Genomic DNA, 23,314 nt, shown 5'->3' on the forward strand with positions numbered 1-23,314 from the left:
TTTATTTTTGGTTTAATAATATAACATTTTATAAATATAATAATTAAGTATTCTGTTAGAACTCAATGATTATACTAATTATATTTTAGATTTTTTATATTTAAAATGAGATGTTTATCATGTATTTGATTGTGTTTATCTGCAGTTAGTTACACGAATTCAGATACGGGATGAAATCGGATAGGGATGAAATCGTTTATGGATGAACGAGTTTAAGAGTTTTAAGAGTTTTTAAGAGTTTTAGCCAAATGTTTTATAAGATAGTATAGATGATCACCTTGTGAATACAACGTGACACAACGACATTAAGAACAAAAAAAAATAAAGATCCTAAAAGTATTGTGTAAGGACTTGAATATACATTGTGAACACTTATATTTTTACACATAGTGATCATCTTGTGAACACAATGTGACACATTGACACTGAGAACTACAAAAAAAAACACTAGAAATATTGTCTAAGGATTTACATACACATTGTGAACAATTAATTAATGTTCTATTTGAGAAATTAAAAATTTTCTATTTATGGAAGTTATAGATTTTCTATTTAGGGGAGAATAAATTAACTAAATGTATTGATGAGTTGACTAAATTAATTTTTATTTTTATTTAATAAATAACATAATTATCTTAAATGAGTGGTTCATATTGGATCTCACGGATCTTACAAATTTTAGGGTTCTCATTTGATTAAGCATATATATATATATATGTATATATATATGTGTGTGTATATGTATAGGAGGTTTACTTTGCAAACCACGTTATTTGTATAAACCTTACAAACCTCAATCATAATTTTTCATTTTGTTCACTTTTTTGTAATTATGAGAGGTTGATTAATCATTTTTATTGTGAATGATATTAATCATGGATATTATCATCTTCATTATTTTAATTTTAGAGAAATATGTAAACAGTTTAATTAAATATTATATGAAACAATTTCATAATCATATATGAAACAACTTCATCAAAAAAGTATTATATGAAACAATTTCACAAGATTAAACAATTTCATGAAAAAAATTTATAAGATTAAACAATGAAATCGACGGATAAGGGTGGAGCGATCAAATGCAAACCACCCAATTTGTACAAACCGTGCAAACCACTCTCATCCGTCGATTTCATTGTTTAATCTTATGAATTTTTTTCATAAAATTGTTTCATATAATACTTTTTTTGATTAATTTCATATATGATTGACATTGTTTCATATAATACGTATGAAATTTTAATGAAACTGTTTCATGTATTTTTCTAAAATTAATATAATGAAGATGATAATATCCATGATTAACACCTTCCACRATAAAAATGATTAATCAACCTCTCATAATTACAAAAAATGAACAAAATAAAAAATTATGATTGGTTAAATGAAGTTTGTACAATTTGTACAAATAACGTGTTATGCAAAGTAAACCTCATATATATATATATATATATATGTGTGTGTGTGTGTGTGTGTGTGTGTGTGTGTGTGTGTGTGCGCGTGCGCGCACGTGCACGCTTTATTAATTTCCTACAATGTTGTACTTATTAAGAAAGTAATCAATAGATTGAAAATGAGGTTTTACGTTAAATCCAGAATACGAGCAATAGAAAGGGCATGCGCCATCGAAAGTTCCCCTATATTCATCTGCGAATTGGAACACCTACAAGCAAGTCAAAATTCTTTCTTTTTAATTAGTAAAAAAGGCTAACATAGAGAATTGAATTCAATAGAGGAATTACATACCTGTATGGCTGTCTCAAGGAGTTTGTCGGCATAGGGTTGATCGCTTTTGCGAAAAGCGAGCGATGAAGCAGCCAAAGCTGCAGCGGTCTCGCCAGCAATCTCGGTTCCAGGAGTTTTATCGTTAATTTCCAACACCGTTCTTGGTGTTTTCATGTTCTCAGGCCTCATCCAACACTTATGATCCTCCTCCGGATCTCCGACCTACAAATTTACAACATCTTTTTCGATGAAAATGTCTAAATATTCTAATAAACTGCTTACTTTGTAGAAATTAAGTTTAAAAGGACCAAACAGTTGTGCTCTTATATAAATAAATGTGTTACAATAGAATGTTATGACATATTTGACATCCTAACGAGTTTTCTAGTAGAATTTTGAAATACAGTGTCCTATTAGCTTTTTTATATGACACTTTTGATAAGTGCTCTATTTTATATATGACACATTTCGAAATAATGTCATATGAAAAAACCAATATAATACTTTATTATAAATTTGTGTGGATTAAAAATTTGTTAAGATGACCAAAAACGTTCTATCAAGTAATTGTAGGACATTCACATATAACACAGTTGTTTGGTTCTATCGATGTGAGTTTTGTAAAGTATATTGTTAGGTCCGAGTTTAAGAAAATAATCAATTACCTCAACAAACAAACGATTACGTTGAGAACTGGCTTTAAGAAGATAATCAGTGCCCCATCTGATAGCATCAAGAAGATTATTCATTTCTCCAGTAGCCTCAAGCTCAAAATGATAAAAATATGCGCCCCACGCCATCGTGGTCACCGTAAACGCCATCGGAAGTCCAAATTTCACGTTATCTCCTGCATCATAGTATCCCCCCACCAAATCAACCTATATACGAAAATAGTCAAAACCAAAAAAGTCAAAAGCATGAAGTCAAAACACGTATATATCGATGTTCTTGAAGGCTTACTCCGACTAGTTTTCCATCTTCAAGAGCAGAATCACCTCTCCACGGAACCCTATTAGTCGGAGGAAGCTTTCCAGATCGTTGGGCCTCCAAGAAAATGATCGATTTCGTGAGGGCTTCTTGGTAATTTAATTTCTCGTGAGCGTTTACGCACACCCAAAAACCCGCAAAAAGAGCCAACAAGATCATCGAACTACATGATTCTGCCATTACAGAAGCTCCTTCAAGAACATACAATTAATAATATGGTGCGTGTGTTTTTGGCGGGAAGGTTACGGATATTATTTGAGTTAGTTATTTTGGTGGTTGAAAGGCGGAGACTTTTACTTGAAAACTAATGGTTTAAAAGATGCCCTTTTTATGTATATAATTTGTGGCTACTAAATGGAAATTTGCACCATCCACACATATGTCCTACGTTCGTTATTTATTGCCATTAATTGTTGTAACCTTAAAACTTTCTTAAAAAGGATATGTTTAGGATAACCGGAATTATTGTTTCTCACGTCGTTATAGGGATTTGAAGGGGCAATTCGATCGGTTACAACGTTTTCTTTTGGTATGTTTCCCGAAAGTTGTGCCTTATGGGAAGGTTTTCTCTTTGGATATCGAACGAACGGCTTGAATAATATTGACGGTTTTTTATGTCTGAGTTTTTCTTTTATAATTCGAGAGAGAAACTACATAATATGTTATGGGGTTTTGGGTATTATATCTTTCTTGGATCGTATAATCATATCAAGAGGTGGGGTTGTGCTGGAATACGACAAGGAATGTCGTTTTTTTATTTCTATAATGGATCAATAAATTGGTAAAACGATTAGAAATATACTTTAGAAGCCAAAATAGTCATATAATTTGAAAAGGGGGCACGGGGATTTAACATGCACAGAACATGAATGAGTGGGAGATATGGGGTTCGACTCCAGACACCACCTACACCTCTTTATGACACGTGATTTACCTTCCTCGTGATGGTCGTGAGACATATACAGTGGTGGCACTCTAAAAGGTGGCATCATATTCCTCTTTATAGAATATAACAAGACATACAAATTTCTCTCAAAATATGAATATACATACATATATATATATATATATATATGTATGTGTGTGTGTGATTATGATCTAGAATATACCTCAACTCGAATAAAAGCTAATCATGTTTAGAGAACATGACAAGGATTCAGTAAAATGATAGAAAAAAATATAAATATCGTGGTGAATCTATTACATAACATTAGAAAACTACAATATTTTTCTAAGAAAACAAGTACAAATATATGTATGTATATAGAACATACTTTTTTATGACAACATTAATTATATGAAACATATGCATTATAAAACGCCAATAACATTAATAGTTTATTAGCTGTAAAGTAATTATTCTTGATAAAATTGGGGTTGGGGTGGGGGTGGACGTGTATTTTCAAAGGGATATGGTGACTCCATTATCAAAATCAGATAATTAAATGATTATTTTCGTTAAAGTTATAAATAGTTGAGTAATTTTACATTTACCGTAAAAAAAATCCCAGTATTTTAAAGCTGACTTTCTCCAAATATGATTATTTTCACTTAAATAGATTCTCAACCTTCACGTTAATGTGTATATTTTCAAAATTTATTTTCCATTTTCCTTATCAACTTCTGTATGCTCGTTTTTTTATATCGTGATTGTTTGCTGTAAGAATAAAAAACCGGTTTATTGAAACGAAATTTATTAGTTTTAAGAATTTATCTAACAATACAATATTTTGTAAAATAATTTTGATAATCTATATTATATTATAAAACATTTGGCAAAAACTCTTAAAAACCATTTTTTATGCGTAAAGTACTGTTTATTAATGTATATTACTTAAAATTATGGTAACAAGTAGATTATGCGTAATTACAACTTATTAACGGTCCATATTTGAATTCGTGTAACTAACTGCAGATAAACATAATTAAATACATGATAAACATTTTATTTTAAATATAAAAAAATCTAAAATATAATTAGGATAATCATTGAGTTTTAACAGAATACTTAATTATTATCTTTATAAAATGTTATATTATTAAACCAAAAATAAATTATTTCGCTATTAAACTTAAATTAAATTATAATAAAAAATAAATTAAAGAAATTACATTATCATGAGAACTTTTAAATAGTTGATTTGATATTAACATTGATATTTTTTTTTCAAATTTTTATGATATCTTCAAATTTATATTTTATTCAAAAAATAAAATTATTATTGTTTTCTTAAAAACATATAAAAACGTATTATAACATCGATATAAACAAATAATAAAATAAAATATTAAAATCGATAAGTGGTTCACTGCATTGCATGAACACTTTTCTAATAAGAATTAAAAATAATTGTGAAAGCGAAACAAAACTAAAGTTAATATGGTCACTTATTTGCAAAAAGTTAAAATAAGTTTCAATAGAATTGCAAATTAGACATAGTTGAGGGACCTTTTTGAAAGAAAAAAAACGAACGTCGCCTGAGAGATTCGAACTCTCGCGGGGAAACACCATGTACTTAGCAGGCACACGCCTTAACCACTCGGCCAAAGCGACGGTTTGTTATTCGCTTTTGGGAATCTAATTTGTATCGATAAAAGATGCGAAGAAGGTTAAAAAAAGCCCCGCTGGAAAAGCAAGGAGTGAGATCGTCTTGTTCCGAAGGAGTTGGTTTTCAAAATTTGGGATGTTGAAGTTGTTTTGGAAAAGGTAGAGGAAATCAACAGCAGCAGTGGTAGAAAATGGCCACGGTTCAGGCGGTTTTAGGTAATTTGTCGGTGGAAGAACGCCATGTTCTGACGGCGGTGAACACTGGAGCATCCACTCTATCGCTGTTAGGTTCTGGATTCATAGTGCTTTGCTACTTATGCTTTAAAGAGCTCCGAAAGTTCTCCTTCAAACTCGTTTTCTTCCTCGCTCTTTCAGTAAGCATTTTTTTTTCTCTCTAAATTCAGATCGATTTGGAAATTTTAATTTACTTTTAGTTTCAGTTGTGAAATTTGATGATTAACTCTTTTGGTGATCGAAGAAACAATGATCAGTTGATTGTTCTAGTAAAGTCCAAGTTGGAATATTGAATTGCTTCATTTGTGTTTAATGTCTTTTTCTGGATTTTGATGTCTAAGGATTTCTACATAGACCATGCTACTGTTTTGTTTAGTTGAAGGTCTATTTGGTGGTTGAATTTTGAAATTTAGGAACTGATTGTAGTCTAATTTGGTTGAAATGATAGCTGCATTGCCCTCCCATGGATTTGTTGCTTTGTTTTACACTAAAATCCTAACTAGCTTTGGGTGGATTGTTGTATTAAAATGGGTGTTTTTACTAGAAAACGATTTTTGATCTAGTAGATTGCATTTTAGTATTATTGTTTCAATAAACAAGGCAAACCTCTGCTGGATCAACAAAGCATGAAGTTAGGATTCTTAGAAACTTTGCCACTTAACCTCTCTTAAGGGACCCTAGTTTATGCAGATAATCGCTTCGCTGAACTAGGATCATCATACTTAATAAAGGAGCAGAATCGGCTGTTTGCGGGTTCTTATTTTCGACACATGCAACTGAAGTCTGTGAACACAAGCATGCGCTCAAACTAACTTTTGTGCTTCTTGGAGATGATATATGACTTTACTTAGCTTGCTTCTGATTAAAGGGATATTGTTGCTCCATAAGATATTATTCATGATCCCAACCATGTGTATAGAGAAGCATTGGTGTCCTGTACTATACGTAAAGTACTTGGCCTTGGTTCTAACCTGAATCCATTGTGACGGTAAAATGGAAGTGCTGAGAATCCCTATATATAAAGCACTGGGCCTGTCTTCCAGGAGTGCCGTCAGCCTGGCCTCTTTGAGGTTCTTGGCTTGAGTCGATAACGAGTCTCTGTTTGTCAGACTCCACAACTTGTTTTGTGTACTTGAGCACTTGTTCAGTCATTCTCCTTCGCTTGCTCTGGGACATTTTTAACATTGTCGATGTTTTGCATAGGAAACGCCATCTCTAGGCACTTCTCAACCCTGTTGGCATGTTTTGTTTGACCCTCCTCTTTTGGGATCTCTCGGTGCCTGAGCAACCGGTTGCTTGACATTTTTTCGACCCTAACAGTAATTCCTACTTCTGGTGTGAAATCATGGGGAGTAGCAAGTGCTCAATTTCCATTCCCTGTGGAATGAATGTTGACCTTTTGTAAACCTTTCTCCCTTGGTTGTAGTATTGGATTATGAGCCCTAGAATTGTTCATGTGAAGAAATTTTTGTTGTATTATTCTTCTGCCAATCTAAATTAAGTGCGCAATAGGCTCAGACTCATCCCTACTTCTAGTATAGAATCATGGAGCTTGGCAAGTCTATTTGCTTTGCCTGTTGGATGATTGATGAACTTATATAGCCCTTTTGTCCATTGGTAGTAGTATTGAATTAGTCCCTGGAATTGTTCCTGTGTAGAAACTTCCACTTCTTTGTGCTTCTATCAGTCTCAATTCAGTGCTGGAAGATCAACAGATGGCTAATAACTTATGTTTTTCTTGTATTCTTTCTTTGTCTGTATTTGGTGCAGGATATGCTTTGCAGCTTTTTCAGCATTGTTGGGTATGGATATTAAAGTGAAGTGAAATAAGTTTGCTTCTTCTGATACTTCTGCTAACATGGTTTTTTGTATGTGCAGTGATCCATTTAAAGGATTCTTCTGTTATACTCAGGGCTTTATCCACTAAGTTTTTTTTTTGTATATGCAGTGATCCATCTAAAGGATTCTTCTGTTATGCCCAGGGCTATAGCACTCATTTCTTCTGCGTGGCATCTTTCCTATGGACTACTACTATTGCTTTTACACTTCATCGTACAGTTGTCAGACACAAAGCTGACGTTGAGGATTTTGAGCCCATGTTTCACTTGTATGTTTGGGGTATGCACTGATTTTTGTATGCTCATAAAATAGGGGGAGTAGAAAAACAAAAAGGAAGTTTAACTGCATTCATTATAGAAAAACAAAATGAACTACATTTCCTTTTAAGATTTCCAAGGCTGGCAATTTATGAAGAACCACAGCTGTCTTTTTTTTCTTAGCCTCTTTCTATAGTTGCTGAGAGTGTGTATCAGATGTATCAGATTGGATACAGGACAAAATATGTATCTGATCCCTTTGGTAATGTATTTAGACTGATGGAGATGGTAAATGATAAAGCTTCATTTGCTTTTGAGCCGTTTCATATTCCTCATTGATGAAATCTAATATGGATTTTCTCCCAGGAACATCACTTGTCATGACAGTTCTTCGGTCTATTGGTAATGAACATGGACATGTAGGTCACATAGGTCGTGTAGCTGCATGGTGCTGGACAGAAACTGGACGAACAGGAAAGGCAAGTATAAATAGATCTTGGTTTGTCTACAAGATTTTCTGATTATGGTCATTGCTTCCTTTCCATTTAGCTTTTGTCTGTCTCTGTTAGGTTTCCATTATGTTACTATCAAGTAAGTACGGTTTTCTACTAATTTTTTGCCCACTGCCCATCTTGTACACCATTTAATTAGGGTTTTCCCTGCTTAATGAGGCATCTAGTTTTACCTTGAACATTCACATGGTATCACTCATCAAAGCTAAGATGTTGAGCGAAAACCTAACTTCTCACATGCTGTCGGTGGCCAGCGACAGATGCCACAAACATCACCAGACTTCATCGCATGTCTGTGCTCCTTCTGTAGTCTGTTCTAGCTCCTGCTGTTTCCAACAGTTGTGAGGCCTTTGCTTTGGCTCACAACCAGGTTCCCCTCCCTAGGGCCAAGCGGCCACCTGTTGTAGCCCATATGTGGTGCAGTTAATGTTTTGAGATTTGGTTTGCTTCTGCCCTTGATTTATTGATCTGATCTGTTTTTGTATCGGTTCCAGATTCCTGTTTTAAGAAACCTGTTGATCATTTTGTTAATCATGTCCTGAGTAGTGTCATTGCTTTATATTCATCAGGAGTCAATAACCTGTTATGCTGACCAAGTCTGGTCGATTCCAATCCCATATTGTCATGACTAGTAAATTGGACAGTAATCAAAATTCAAAAGGATGTATTAAATGCTCAGAATCTTAATCTCTCAAGAAATAGTTTAAGCAATAAATACACATTGTGTTTATGCTTGAAGAGAGAAGATGAAAAACTTCCTATTCATTTCACCAACGTTTGCATTAAATCACAGACGTTCATCTGAACCCCAATGGTGACTGCATCAAATGCAATAACCATTAGAATCAAATCATGGATATCCACGATATGCTTCAACGTTTGTCTGCTGACATTTTCAGACGACATCTTTTGTATATTAAGTGTAATAATTTGTTTTTGATAAGTTGTTAGAATTAACTAAAAATTCTAATTAACATCATTTTGATGACCACTAAAACTTACCAGAATAAAATTTAAAATCATAAGATGTGATTTTAGAAAGATTCATCCAAAAGTCTTGTGTGGTTGTCGGATATCGGTATGCTTCAAGAGTTTGATCCCAGAATCTTGATTTCTTGTTGTAGGCATTCCTTGTGGCTTAAAATCTCTTATTAATCTATAGACAAGACAATCGAACAATTTCTTGTTAATTATGTCAGAGGATTGTTTGTTATTACCGACACTTGAGGGGTGTAAATTGTATACCTTGACTTTCTATAAAGCAATTTAAATTTTCAACACTAATGTGAAATGACCTAGAATGTCATCTGTTGGATCAGTTTCGGGTAGAATGATGAGACTAGATGATGATAATCACTTGGCTTTCCATATAACAACCATCAATTTCTCTATGACAGAACCAAACACATCAAGGTTTGTTTGAAATCACGATGCATGAACACCATCTGACCACCTATCCTACCTCTTCTTGTTTGGACCGAGTAGTGGTTGGTAGATATCCTTACAAAATCACTATGGATGACCCAGCTTGTATTGGAAAATTGATTAGGCTTGATATCAATGCTCCAACCCGAGGAATGTTCATTAATTAGTTTTTCGTTAATATCTATTAGGTTTCTGTTAATATTTTGGCCCATCCCATCTTGTAAAGTATTTATTTTCTCCTGCATAATGCAGTATGACATTTTACCCCATAAGCACTCATAGTTTCAACTTTTGGAATTAAAAGCTACTAATGGAATGGAAGGAGCACCTATTAGTTTCTTAGGGGTCGCTTACCGGGTAAGAGTCACAACCCTCACTTACTTTACCGGGTGAGATTCTCGGCCATCAAAATGACATAGTAAGATTTGGTAAGCGTCTATTACATGGCAAGTGCTAACCGGGTAAGAGTCAACACCCTAGAGGGTAAGATTCTCAGCCAGCGCCATGCCTCTTGCCGGGTAAGATTTTTGGTCCTTGCAATGCTCACTCGATAAGCGCTTACCTGGTTAGTGTTTGGTAAACATCCTCTTAATCTGTTAATTTGCATTGCACTATGTAACATGGAGGATGAGATAGAACAGAAGTAAGTGCACGTGCAACAATATCGCTTACAGAGGCTTAGGTTTGCATAATGTTAGATGGATTTTAAACAGAACCTGTTTAAGGAACTCTCTCTCTCTCTCTCGTGTGATACATGATAAAGTTGGTTCCAAAGGAATTGTTGGCTTCTGACAATTATGTGAAACTGGTATATAATCCTTTGTCATCTGAATATTATGGGATCAAGTAATGGAAATAGACGTTTTGTAAAAGATACAAAGGAACGGCTGCATACAAAGACTTGTAACACTTGCTAAGCCGAGGAACCTTGGTGCATAAAGTTACCCTTGTGCACATTGTAGAGATTGTATAGTAGAACTCCATTGTTGAAACTCACTGCATCATCCAAGTTTATTAAATGGCCGTATTTCTACAGGCTGTCCACTTCTTTACCTTTTACACACCTCTGTGGGGCGCAATCCTTTTCAATGGGATCACTTACTTTCAAGTTATACGCATGCTAAACAATGCAACCCGTGTAAGTTCACAGTATTATACTCCCGTGTTCTTTTATTTGTGGCTTTTTGTTTTTATGGTGTTAATAAGATAGTTGGGACATGATCTAAGACATTTTCTGTAAATTTCAGATGGCAGTGGGCATGTCAGATCGGGGTTCCCAATCAGATACTCGAGCAGACATGAAGGTATTGATGTTTTGCTTCATCACTTCCATATCAGTAGATATGGAGCTCATGGAGAACGTGGTAATTATATATATCATACTACAACAAAGCACATGCGTCCTATTAGAGTCCTAATGGGACTTTTAAGTTTATGGGACCAAAAACCGGCTTCCTATCCTAAGGCCTAACAGAGGTTGCTAGGACAAAGGTGACTATCTACAAAGTTGGACAACCTAACAGGACAGAAAAAGGAAGTCATTCTATTAGCCTTTTTATATGACACTTTCGAAAACTATCACATATATGAAAAGTATCCCGGACGATTTACTTGTACTGTATTAGGTTGTCTAACTTCATCAATAAAACTTGGTAGGTCTTTTAACTTCGTCCTAACAACTTATTGCAACACCTTTAGGTATGACATATAGTTATTGTTCCTATAAACTTTAAGTCCCATTAAGTACTCTGGCATTCAGCGTCCTAAATGACCAATTTTGTTGTAGTGGCAGGTCATGTTGAACCTAATGCTTGCCCATTACTCCCTTCGTCCAAAAAAGTATATCTAATTTTTTTGGTAAAGAACAAATTAGTACACAGCTGAACATGAGCTTACAGGAATGTTTTTGAGTCGCGGAAACAACCTATTTGCAATAGGTAACAGAAAGGTTGCATACAGAGATTCCCCCCCCCCCCCTTTCCGTCACAAAACTGACAAGCCTTGGTGCATTGGAGTTGCTCCCTTTTTTTCTTTTAAAGACCCCTTTAGCTTCATGCCCTCATTGCTTTCTTTCTTTTTATAGGCTTTGAATCGTTGGGGTTACTATCCACTCATTCTTATAGGGTCGTGGAGTTTTGGCACAGTCAATCGTATTCACGACTTCATCGAACCGGATCATAAGATCTTCTGGCTTTCTGTATTTGATGTTGGAATGGCTGCACTAATGGTAAATCTCAAATCTCCATTCCGCTTACTGTGTTGATTGCTTAATCTATAAATTAGCATGATTCAATTGCTTCCTACGTTGCTCATGGCATAATCGCTCCATTCGAAAATTGCAACATTTGACTTGGCACTTCGTTTTAAGTAAATTGTTTAAAATTGCCTTCCAAATATTCTAAAAGTATCCTTCAATAAAGACAAATAAAGGGATCCTATGACCCAAATAACAAATGTTGTATATCCCACCCGAAAGCATGGTCTAGGGATAAGATGTACACAGACCTTTACTTTGTCCAAGAGACGGAGGTTTTTTCCTGGAAGACCCCAGCCTTGTGAAAAAAATAAAATGACGGGGAAATTTTAACTAGGAATGCTTTAGAAAAGTAAAACGGTGTGGTTTTAATGGCAAAATTTTGGTATTCACTACTTCGAGGCATGATGCAGGGTCTTTTCAACTCAATAGCATATGGCCTCAACTCTTCAGTACGGCGGGCAATCTACGAAAGACTAGATTTGTAAGTCTTTGTTAACGCTAGCATTTCCACTTCATAAACAAACAAAATCTTTATCCAAAAGGTCCATCACGAATACATCTACTAGTGTATTTAGCATCCGTTGTATTTATCTATTTAATCCTTAGAGGTAGGGTTGGATTCCGATGAGAACAACTCCCTTTCTTTTAGAACGTGAGAAAAAGTGAAGGTATCTTCATATTATGTGAAGTTTTGTCGTCAGAATTGCTAAAATACCTTTATATTGTGCAAAAGATACAACATTCACTCAATATAATGTTGCATTCCAATACTGAGTTGAAGGTGATGTGAAAGTTACGATCTCCACACAATATAAAGGTGTCTTCACTTGTTCTCACGTCCACATTCTCATGAAAGCGAAAATTTCTCACATGATCCTGATTCATCAGATATAAATCCCAAAATCTAGCAATATTTATCATCATCGAAGTAAATACTACCAAAGATTCACATATTAGATGGACTTATACATGTTGGCTTAATTTTTCGTATACACGATTATATATTTTCAGGTTACCTGAAAGCATCAGAAGATGGTTTCCGAAAAAGTTGAAGTCAAGAAGCCAACAACAGCAACACGAAAGTGAACTAGTCTCTTTGAGAATCGAGGACCAGCGTCAATAGCAACATCAATAAGATGCCGAAAACGAGCTTAAAACACAACAATCAAGTTTTTATGATTTAGGGAGAAAAGGGGCAACAAGAAGGTATCTTCAAAGAGCTTCCATTTCTGTAGAAAGAAACTAATTAGCATTTATTAAATTAATGATGTAAAAAAAATTGTTACTGGTAGTAACCGAGTTTATTGGACAGTTTTGGTTTTGGTAGCAGGTATGTGTGTATTTCTAACTATTTACTTAACAAAATTGTATGGTCTAGAGGAGAGCTTAATGATATAGAAAGTGACTTATTTAAAAACAATTTTAGTGAAAAACGTTTTTGACTGAATTAAACATATTTGGTGAAGATTTATTTTAACAGGGTTACTGGAGGGTCTAAGTTTAAGGGCATCTCTAATGGTCAATGGTAACACCAAATTTTATATCAAAACTATAAATAATTAGGTGTTTGGGATTGCTTATTTAAAACAACTTATGTTTTTTTTTGTAAAAGTGCTTATTAACTTATTTAAAACAACTTACGTATATCACATTCAGTTAATTTTATCAATTTACATATATACAAATGAGTATATAAAGATGTGAATAGATTGAAAATATATGTATATAAAAAGCATATATGATAGTGTAATTGTCTAATGTATATATTAATAAAAATTCAACAATCATATTAAATCCAAGAAATAAAAGGATATCGGGTTCATCGGGTTTGGTTGAGTTCAAATAATAGTAACACAATATCAACTCAATATCTACGGTTTGACAATTTTATAACTCGATTAAACATCGGGTTGCTTCGGGTTAGGATATTTCGCGTTGAGTTGGGTTGAATTGATCGGGTTGGTCGGGTTTTTGAGCACCCCTAACGTGAAGCACATATGATTTTATACGTAAGATTAGTGTAAAATCACATATAATTATGTTATTTTCATATTTTCTTAAATAGGTATATCTTCTCAAACCGTAAATAAATAAAAAAGGGTGTACATGCCATGCATACATAAATACAAAAAGGCGACCAATCGAAGCAAAATGCAGAACTCAAATCCCTAATTGGTTGTATGTGGGTGCAGATCAACCACAAGCGCAAGGATCATCAATCACCATGATTTGCTCATCATCCGTGCTCCTAAACAGCAGGTATCCGACGGCCAGTCCAACGACGATCACCATAAAAACACCGCCGTTAAACGACATCACCGCAAGCATCAGCAAGTAGTTCATCACCGCGTTTATCCCGAATATCACAGATCCGACGAACCTAGCTCGGCTACCGCCGGAGAAAAGCTTATTGTAAAGGAAAGGAGCATTCTCGGCGGTGATTGAGGACGAAAGGAGCTTGAATCTGAGGCGGCGATCTTCCATGAACTGGTAAAAGGCGGAGAAGAGGAAGCAGACGATTAAGGTGAGGAAGTAAGTGAACCATGAGTGTGTGTTCCATGAATCGATGAGCAAAGTGACGTTCCGTCCCCAATAGAAGGTCATATGCATGGTGGTGGCGTTAATTTTCCGTCCGTCGACTTGCGGTGGTTGCAGAAGGCTGATCAAACTGCGCATTATAAATCATCTGTAAGTTCCAAAAAGGTTGTGTGTAGTACCACCAGTACTACACACACCTTTGTACTACTCCATCTATCTATCCATCCTCACAGCAGCTCCATAAATTGACTGATCCCACTTTGATGAATTTTCTAGTAATAAAGTTGATTATTTGATCCATGGAAATCGTTTTTTATATCGATTGGAATGTTACATGGACGTTGCTATCAAACTTTTGTTTTCATACACAATTACAAGTCATTGTTGGATAAGTGCTTATCAGACGTGCATGTTAAAGAATCGGGAATTTTAATTATCTAGCAAGGACCAAAAATCTTATACAATAAGTAAGGGAAAACGACTTTTATCCGGTTAGCACTTACCACGCAAGAGATGATTATCAACAATCCATGTTGATGATCGAGAATGTCACATGATAAGGAAAATGAGGGTAGCGGTTTTTTTTTTTTTGATTAACCTGGATATCCAACCCATTAAGCGAGTCGACTAATCCTAAGACTACCTGCTTTGTAGATAGCCTGGAGTCACCGCATTTGAACATCCGTGGCCACAAGGGGGTTTTTATTTCTCATTGGATTTGAACTTGAGATCTCTAGGTACTTTTGACCTTTTGAGTCAAGCTCAAACCAATCAGGTACTACATTTGTGGTTATGTGGCGACTCTTATTGATCTACATTTATCTGGTAATCATTTGGTAAACGGTAATCATTTGGTAAACGGCCTCTTAATATTCTCCTTTTTTAATCAAATCAAAGACACTTACCCATATGTCATTTTTGAAAGTGGGGTCTGTGTTTAAGATGTATACAGACTTATCATCGTAGTTGATTTTGTCAAAAAACCAACTTCAGAAAATGTTTTCAAAAATATTATTTTCCTTTACATGACAAAAACTTCAACTATTATTATTTCTATATTAATACGTTATATGTGAAATTCGGTGGTGTTTGTAGGGCTATGACTACACGTTCACAAACTGTATTTATGTATAAATTCTTATGAAATCGACCATAGCCTTTTTTATGAGGGATTTGAATACATCCCTAATTCTGAGCTTCATGTTACTCCTACCAAGAAACATATGAGGTACAGGACATTCCGATTGGATTAAATGGGATGACAGTTTCTCTGTAAAATAAGGATTTCAATCAAATCAAACACCGCAGTATACTAAGTCTTCTAATTCGTTAAGAGGTTTAATTTATGTATGATTATACGTATGTATTTATATACATGTTCATTGATAGTATATGTATGCACTATCGATGTCATGCTTGCTCTTGATTATGAGTCGTACTAACGTTTCAATAATTTTGTAAATCCTCTTACATCCAAAGCTTATTTTAGATAACAGATACATACATATATATATGTATACATACATACATATATATATATATATGTATGTATGTTAATTGTTGACCATTTTACATTCAAAATCATACAGTTAACATGCTAAAAAACAACTGTATATACTTAGATGGGTCGATTATGGTTCGAATCATAATACATTATTAATTGTTTTTAAATATAAAAAGATGTTTTTAGAAAAGTCTGCTTTTTGAGAATGCTTTTTTCGTTTTGTATGATAAAGTAAAATAAGTTATAATGAATTGATGTATAAAAATAAAAAAGAGCCGCCACCTCCTTTTTTTCTAGATCTCTTAAGGAAAGAAAAGCACGTCTCAGTCGATTTATGGAGATTTTTCTTTCTTTCTTTCTTTTTTGCAAAAGTTGGTCCCTTTATTAAGAGAGGAAATCACTTGTATGACCATAAATACATAAATTAATTAATAAAATAGCTCATACTTTCACTAAAGCATTTAGCCATCGTCCCACACACAGGTAGTAAAATGGGTCCAGTCTGGCTTAGGATCAGGGACTGACTTGGGACTGGTTTGACTCAGGACCAACTGAGATCGGTTTAAGACCAGCAGTCTGAGACTAGTTATATATAGTGATGGCCAAAAACTGGCAGGTCCCAACTTTTTTTCATAACTGGTCTTGGTCCCGGTCGAAAATGGTAAGATCATTCAAGTTTCTTCACAACGGTCCTTGGTTGTCGGTCCCAACCATCCCAACAAGTCCTGCCCTTATTTTTTTTTAATGATATATATTTTTAATACGTTATAAAATTTGTAACTTGGTCACTCAAATACACTTTAAAAATACGTTTTATTATAATTAAAATTACATTGTCTTTCAAAAATTTATTATAAATACATTTATTATACATACATTTTGGGTCGGGCCGGGCCGGTCCTTAACCCGTCCCGGTCCCACAAAACCAAGAAAATCCATAACCGGATGTAACCTGCGGTCCCGTAACCGGTCCTTACCGGTCTCGGTCGGTCCTGGTCCTTGGCCGGTCCCTGTTCTGGTCCTCCGGCGATCCCGGGCCGGGTCGGTCCATTATTAAGCTACGATATTCTACCGAAAACAATGACTCGATGTGGCCTGGTCTAGGACCGGTTTGAGATTGATTAAGGGCCTGACCTGGTTTTTAATTATTCTTAAATGTAGTTTTAGGTATATTTTTTTAATTTAATTTTAAATGTATTTTTAAGTGTATTTTATTGAAGGCCAAGATGTATTTCTAAGTGTATAATGTTAAAAAGGTATTTTTGTAATATATTCGGTTGACCCAATTAAATATTTTAATATATATTTGATCGACCAAATTCTTTATAACAAAAATGTATTTTTTAGTGTATTTAATTGACTCAACCATAAAAAAAAACATATTTGCTAGTGTATTTGATTGACCAAATCTCCAAAAAACTATTTTTTATATGTTAAAAATCACTTTAAAAAAATAAGTGAAACCAATTTGGGCCCGGCTTGAGACCGGGACTGGTCCTCATAACCGGGTCTCATACACTTTAATTGGGTCTTTGTATTTGGGTCAAGACCGAGACCGTTTACGATATCACTATTTGGGACCAGAACAGATTTGGGTCCGGCCCAAGACCCATTTTTGACCACCTCAACATGTCATATAATATTCAAAAGAATTACATGCATTTAGCCAAAATAATCATAATTTTCCTCAATTTCAAGGTTTTTGACAAATTTGGTGTTTTGTTTTAATATTATTGTCTTGCCTTTAGAAAAAGACTTCTTGATAATCCGCAAAAACCCTCTTAAGTTGGCGAAAATCATGACTTCTTTGACTAAACGCATATAATCTTTTTGACTATTTATCGCATCTGGTACCCATTTATGACAAAATCAGAAATTCACCGAATTTGTTAAACGTTTTAGTGAAAGTACCATCATTTTCAAAAATACATAAAAAATGGGTTGTTTTATTAAGAAAAAGCTGCATCAAAACGAAACTAACTTTTACTTAATTTCTATTTTAGGGAACCAACTTTCAAAATTATTATATTAGAATCTGAACCAAACTTTTCATATATTGAAAAGTTTCTTTGATTTGTTAACATTATGACATGTTTCAAGTAAATATCAACTAACTTTTCATGTCATATTTAAAATTAAAAATAACTGATGGCATCAATAGCTTTAAATTTTAACTATAAATCTATAATTTACATCATTTTAAAAAATAAAGAGGGGGCATTGCTTTTTAATAAAATGAATCCACGTAAAAGTCTTTCAAACGTATCATACAGGTGAATAAAGTAGTTAAAAATTATACAATAAACCAGACGACACGGTATGAGTTTTGATATCCTTCGAGAGGGCAATGACGAGACGGGGAAAAGGAGCGATGACGAGAAGGAAATGACATAGTGATGGCGAGAGGAAAACGTGGAATCGACAATGTGAGAAGGTCGGAGGAGCGATGGGAAGGAAGGCAAGGAGAGAAAAAAAAAAGCCAACAGTTTACTTTGGGGAGACTAATTGCACCTCTATACATTGCTAAATGCACCCCTATCTAATACTTTCCTTCTCATACACGTCAACATCACAACTCACTTTTACATCCCCAAAACAAGAATTGACCTGATTTTAACATTAAAGAGGGTGCAAATAGCAACCCCCGCTTCAATATGATTTTCACTTTTTTTTTTTAATTTGATTATTTAGTTTGTATTTTCTTTTTGATTTATAAAAATGGAGTTTTTTCAATAATAAACAAAAAAAACAAATACTTAGCCTCATTTATTTTTAACCAGAAGTGTATTTGTAGCACGATTCAATTTCGATTACGAAGCTAAAAGTTCCAACCATTTAATCTAGTATAATGTCGTATTGATATGCATCAACATTTATCTTGTATATGAACATGTTTATCAGTTGATTTTCTAAAGTTCAAACTTTGAACTTCTAAAAGTTGTACATGTACAATATATATACACACATATACATACATATATATGTATATATATACACACACGCACACTAGAACGGTACTCGCACAATGCAGCGAGATACATATCGATTTTAGTGTTTCATTTTCTTTTTCCAATCAATATTATAATACGGTTTTATATGGTTTTGAGAAAACGATAATGTTTTTATTTTTGAATAAAATATAATATGAAGATATCATAACAAATGGAAAAAAGATATTGATGTTGGTAGCAAATTAAATATTTAATTTTTTTTTTGTATTTTTTAACTCATTTTTTTTATTTTTTATTTAATAATATAATTTTTTATAAAGATAATAATTAAGTATTTTGTTAGAACTTAATGATTATTCTAATTATATTTTAGATTTTTTATATTTAAAATGAGATAGTTATTTAGAATTTGAGTATGTGTATATGCCGTTAGATTACACGAATTCAAACATGAAGCTTTAATAAGTTATACTCACGCACAATTTACTAGTAATCTTAAATTTTAAGTAATATGCAACAATAAATAGTACTTTATGCATAAAAAAATTGTTTTAAGAGTTTTTGTCTAATGCTTTATAATATAGTATAGATATACTAGTTTTGTACCCGCTGCAATGCTGTTAAATATAAAATTTTCTTGTAAATATAAAATTAATTATTCAGTTATAAAATGTTCTACCATTTAAATTATGACATTGTTTGCAAGTAAAGTGATATTTTTGATAGCTAAATGAGAAGCCCATAAAAATCCCCCATCAAATAGTTTTTTTTTAAGAAATAGTTCATATTTGAATCTTAAAAAAATTTGAGAACTTTGTTTTGACAACTTCAGTCTTCATCTTATCTTTGAAAGATGAACAGTATTTGTAAACATTAAAAATATCATAGTATTTGGTTCACTTTGAATGTATTGAAGAGGTGATTATATTGGTATAATTTATAAAAAAAATAAATGTTTTAAATATATTTTTGTTAATATATAGTTACATATGTTAATATGAGAAGATGTCAAATGAAAAATAGGAAAAGAAAATATATAAAGTAAGTTAAATAACTAATTTTAAAGGTATAAAGTGCAATTTAATAATAAAAAATAATTTTATTTTTAATTATCATGTTGAACGTGGAGGTTGTAAAGGTTCAAAAACTGTACATAATGTATCAAAATTTATATCTCTTAAAAATTCAATAATAACCGTTTAACATGTTTTATAATATGATATAATATAAATAAATAAATGTGTAAATATCTTCATGAAACAAATTAAGGAGGTGTTTGGGATTGCTTATTTGAAACAAGTTATGCTTTTATACAAAAACACTTATCAACTTATTATAAGTCAAAAGGGTTTAACTTCTTCAAAAACTTCTTATTACCGGTTTGACACCAATATAAGTTGTTTATCCAAACACTTAGAAGTGCTTATTACTGGTGACACACCATAATAAGTCAATAAATTGTTTTTATAAGTTAAAAACCTTCCAGCCTAGTGGTAAAGGCTTGGGCATGACATAGTCATGAACCCAAGTTCGAGCCCTGGGAGGGGAGTGTTGGCGACATTTAAATGGGGCCATGTTTAGCCTTCAAAATTGTCGGGGATTAGTCGGGCTTTGGCCCGGACACCCTTACAAAAAAAAATTTTGTTTTTATAAACAATCCTAAAACACCCCCCGGGAAAAGTTTGAAAAATAACTCACTACATATTTATGATATTTAATAATATGATGAAATTTAAAATATTCAATATTGATTCATTTTAAAGGTGTTGATTAGACGATTATAATTATATAATATATAAAAAATGTATTTCATTATAATTCTAGTTCGTATACGATTATTTATTTTAATATGATAAAAATGTAAAATAAAAAATGGAAAAGTAAGTGGTATGAAACAAATTATATAACTAATTATAAGAGTATAAATTGTAATTTAAAAATAAAAAAATATAATATTATCTTGGAATGTAGAGATTTAAAGTTACGGGTTGTACAGCTTTAAATTTGTAAATTAAGCGTGTAAAATAGAAATGAAAAATAAGAAATATAAAACAAATTAAATACGATAACTATAAGATATAAAATGAAAGTTTTAAAAACAATTTCGTATTTATGTAATTTAATAATATGAGATTAAATTGAAAAATATTCAATATTAGGCTCATCTTCAAGGCATTGATGAGCTCATCTTCAAGGCATTGATGAGATGATTATAATGATATAATATGTAAAAAGTGAAACATATTTTTTAATATATTTTAGTTAATATAGATGATAATATGATAATGATATAAAAAATGGATATAAAATAAATTAAATAACTAACTATAAGGGTGTCAAATGTAACTTAAAAATTAAAAATAATTTGATTTTAATATTATGTTTGAAACCTGGAAGTTGTTTACCTTCAAAACTTGTACCTGATGCATAAAAGGATGTACCTCATAATTCTCAACACGTAACTGTTTAGCATGCTTATATATCTATACTATATTATAAATCATTTGACAAAAACTCGTAAAAATTATTTTTTATGCACAAAGTGCTGTTTATTGATGCATATTACTTAAATTTTAAGATTACAAGTAAATTGTGTATACATACAACTTATTAAAGCCTCATATTTGAATTCGTATAACTAATTGCAGATAAACATAATAAAATATTGGTTAAACATCTCATTTTAAAATAAAAAATATATAATACAATTTGGTTAATCATAGAGTTCTAACATAATATTTAGTTATTATCTTTTTAAAATATTATATTATTAAACTTAAATTAATATAATTAAAAATTTTAATTAAGAAAATTACACCAAAACACAAGAACTTTTAAAAATATTAATTTGATAATGATATCGATATTTTTTTTAATAAAAAATTACGATATTTTTAGATTTATATTTTATTCAAAAATAAAAACAATATCGCTTTCTCAAAAGCACATAAAAACGTATTATATCGACATAGAAAAACGAAACACTGAAATCAAGATGTGTCTCGATACATTGCACGAATACCTTTCTAGTATACTAGAAGGGTAATTGCATAATACAATGATATACATCTTGATTTTAATATTTCGTTTTATTATTTATATCAGTTAATGTTATAATATAGTCTTACGTGATTTTGAAAAAAACGATAATGTTTTTATTTTTAAATAAAATATAAATTTAAAGATATTATAAAAATTTGCAAAAATATATCGATATTAATATAAAATTAACAATTTAAAATTTCTTATTTTTGTTTAATTTTTTTATTATAATTTAATTTAAGTTCAATAATGAAGTAATTTATATTTGATTTAATAATATAATTTTTTATAAAGATAATAATTAATAATTTTGTTAAAACTTGATAATTTGCCTAATTATATTTTATATTTTTTATATTTTAAAATGAGATGCTTATCCGCAGTTAGTTACATGAATTAAAATATGGAGCTTTAATAAGTTGTACTTATGCACAATTTACTTGTAATCTTGAATTTTAAAAAACAGTACTTCATGCATAAAAAATGGGTTTTAAGAGTTTTTGTCAAATGCTTTATATATACTAGAAGGTACTCGCGCAATGCAGCAAAATACGTATTCATTTTAATGTTTCGTTTTATTCTTTGTATTTGTTGATATAATACGGTTTACGTAATTTTGAGAAACATAATGTTTTTACTTTTGAATAAAAATAAATTTGAAGACATCATGATTTTTTTTTTTGAAAACATATCGATATTAATATGAAATTAACTATTTAAAAGTTTTTATTTTTTATATAATTTATTTAACTCATGTTTCTATTATAATTTAATTTAGGTCAAATAGTGAAGCAATTTATTTTTGGCTTAATAATAAAAAATTTATAAAGATAATGATTCTGTTAAAACTCGATAATTATCCTAATTATATTTTAGATTTTTTATATTTTAAAATTAGATGTTATCCTCTATTTGATTATGTTTATCCGCATTTAGTTACACAAATTCAAACATGGAGCTTTAATAAGTTGTATTTATGCATAGTTTACTTGTAATCTTAAATTTTAAGTAATATGCATCAATATACAGTACTTTATGCATAAAAATGGTTTTTAAAAGTTTTTGTCAAATGTTTTATAATATAGTGTGTGTGTGTATATATATATATATATATATGGGAAAAGTCTAAAAAAACCCAATGGACTTTAGTGTTTGGAATGATTAAGTCATTGTACAAATTTTTTGAAACGAATAAGTTATTGGACATTACAAAACCTGTTAAATAACTCTTTGAACATTCTAAACCCTATTAGATACATTCTTATGACCTAAAACTTGTTAATATGATAAAATAATAGAAAAAATTTGGAAAAAAACTCAATGAATTTTCATATTTTGAACGATTAAGTTTTTAAATATTTTTTGAACAAGAAAATACTTACATCTATAAAATGAAACAAATATACCAAAAAGTACTTATATTTACAAAAAAATACTTACATTTAAAAAATATTATTGATAAATTTATTTTAATAAAAAATAAAAAATATTT

The 23,314-nt window shown here is 31.7% G+C and overlaps 3 protein-coding genes and 1 non-coding gene across 4 annotated transcripts in view; 1 reads left to right on the forward strand and 3 right to left on the reverse strand.

The window, feature by feature from the left end:
* Positions 1 to 2,895, reverse strand: part of LOC112505858 (endoglucanase 16) — a 9,406-nt gene extending 6,511 nt beyond the window's left edge. Inside the window, exons 1-4 of the mRNA XM_025109904.1 lie at positions 2,689 to 2,895; positions 2,394 to 2,606; positions 1,750 to 1,950; positions 1,589 to 1,666 (exon numbers count right to left, since the gene is read on the reverse strand). Of these exons, the coding sequence (XP_024965672.1) occupies positions 1,589 to 1,666; positions 1,750 to 1,950; positions 2,394 to 2,606; positions 2,689 to 2,895 (699 nt within the window). The remainder of the gene's footprint in view (positions 1 to 1,588; positions 1,667 to 1,749; positions 1,951 to 2,393; positions 2,607 to 2,688) is intronic.
* Positions 2,896 to 5,187: 2,292 nt separating this feature from the next.
* TRNAS-GCU lies at positions 5,188 to 5,269 on the reverse strand. Its single transcript has one exon. It is a non-coding gene; the product is annotated as a tRNA-Ser (tRNA).
* A 114-nt stretch (positions 5,270 to 5,383) lies between these two features.
* LOC112506638 (G-protein coupled receptor 1) lies at positions 5,384 to 13,205 on the forward strand. The gene is made up of 9 exons (XM_025110826.1): positions 5,384 to 5,637; positions 7,268 to 7,299; positions 7,446 to 7,615; positions 7,960 to 8,072; positions 10,567 to 10,668; positions 10,778 to 10,834; positions 11,614 to 11,757; positions 12,198 to 12,268; positions 12,799 to 13,205. Exons 1-9 carry the CDS (start codon positions 5,455 to 5,457, stop codon positions 12,908 to 12,910), a joined length of 984 nt encoding a protein of 327 aa, XP_024966594.1. The 5' UTR covers positions 5,384 to 5,454; the 3' UTR covers positions 12,911 to 13,205.
* Positions 13,206 to 13,839: 634 nt separating this feature from the next.
* LOC112507373 (copper transporter 5.1-like) lies at positions 13,840 to 14,489 on the reverse strand. Its single transcript, XM_025111936.1, has one exon. The coding sequence runs from the start codon at positions 14,461 to 14,463 to the stop codon at positions 13,981 to 13,983; it is 483 nt and encodes a 160-aa protein (XP_024967704.1). The 5' UTR covers positions 14,464 to 14,489; the 3' UTR covers positions 13,840 to 13,980.
* Between the last annotated feature and the right edge of the window lie 8,825 nt (positions 14,490 to 23,314).

The sequence above is a fragment of the Cynara cardunculus genome (genome assembly GCF_001531365.2).
Source record: "Cynara cardunculus var. scolymus isolate 2C chromosome LG 2, CcrdV1, whole genome shotgun sequence".
NCBI classification, from domain to species: domain Eukaryota; kingdom Viridiplantae; phylum Streptophyta; class Magnoliopsida; order Asterales; family Asteraceae; genus Cynara; species Cynara cardunculus.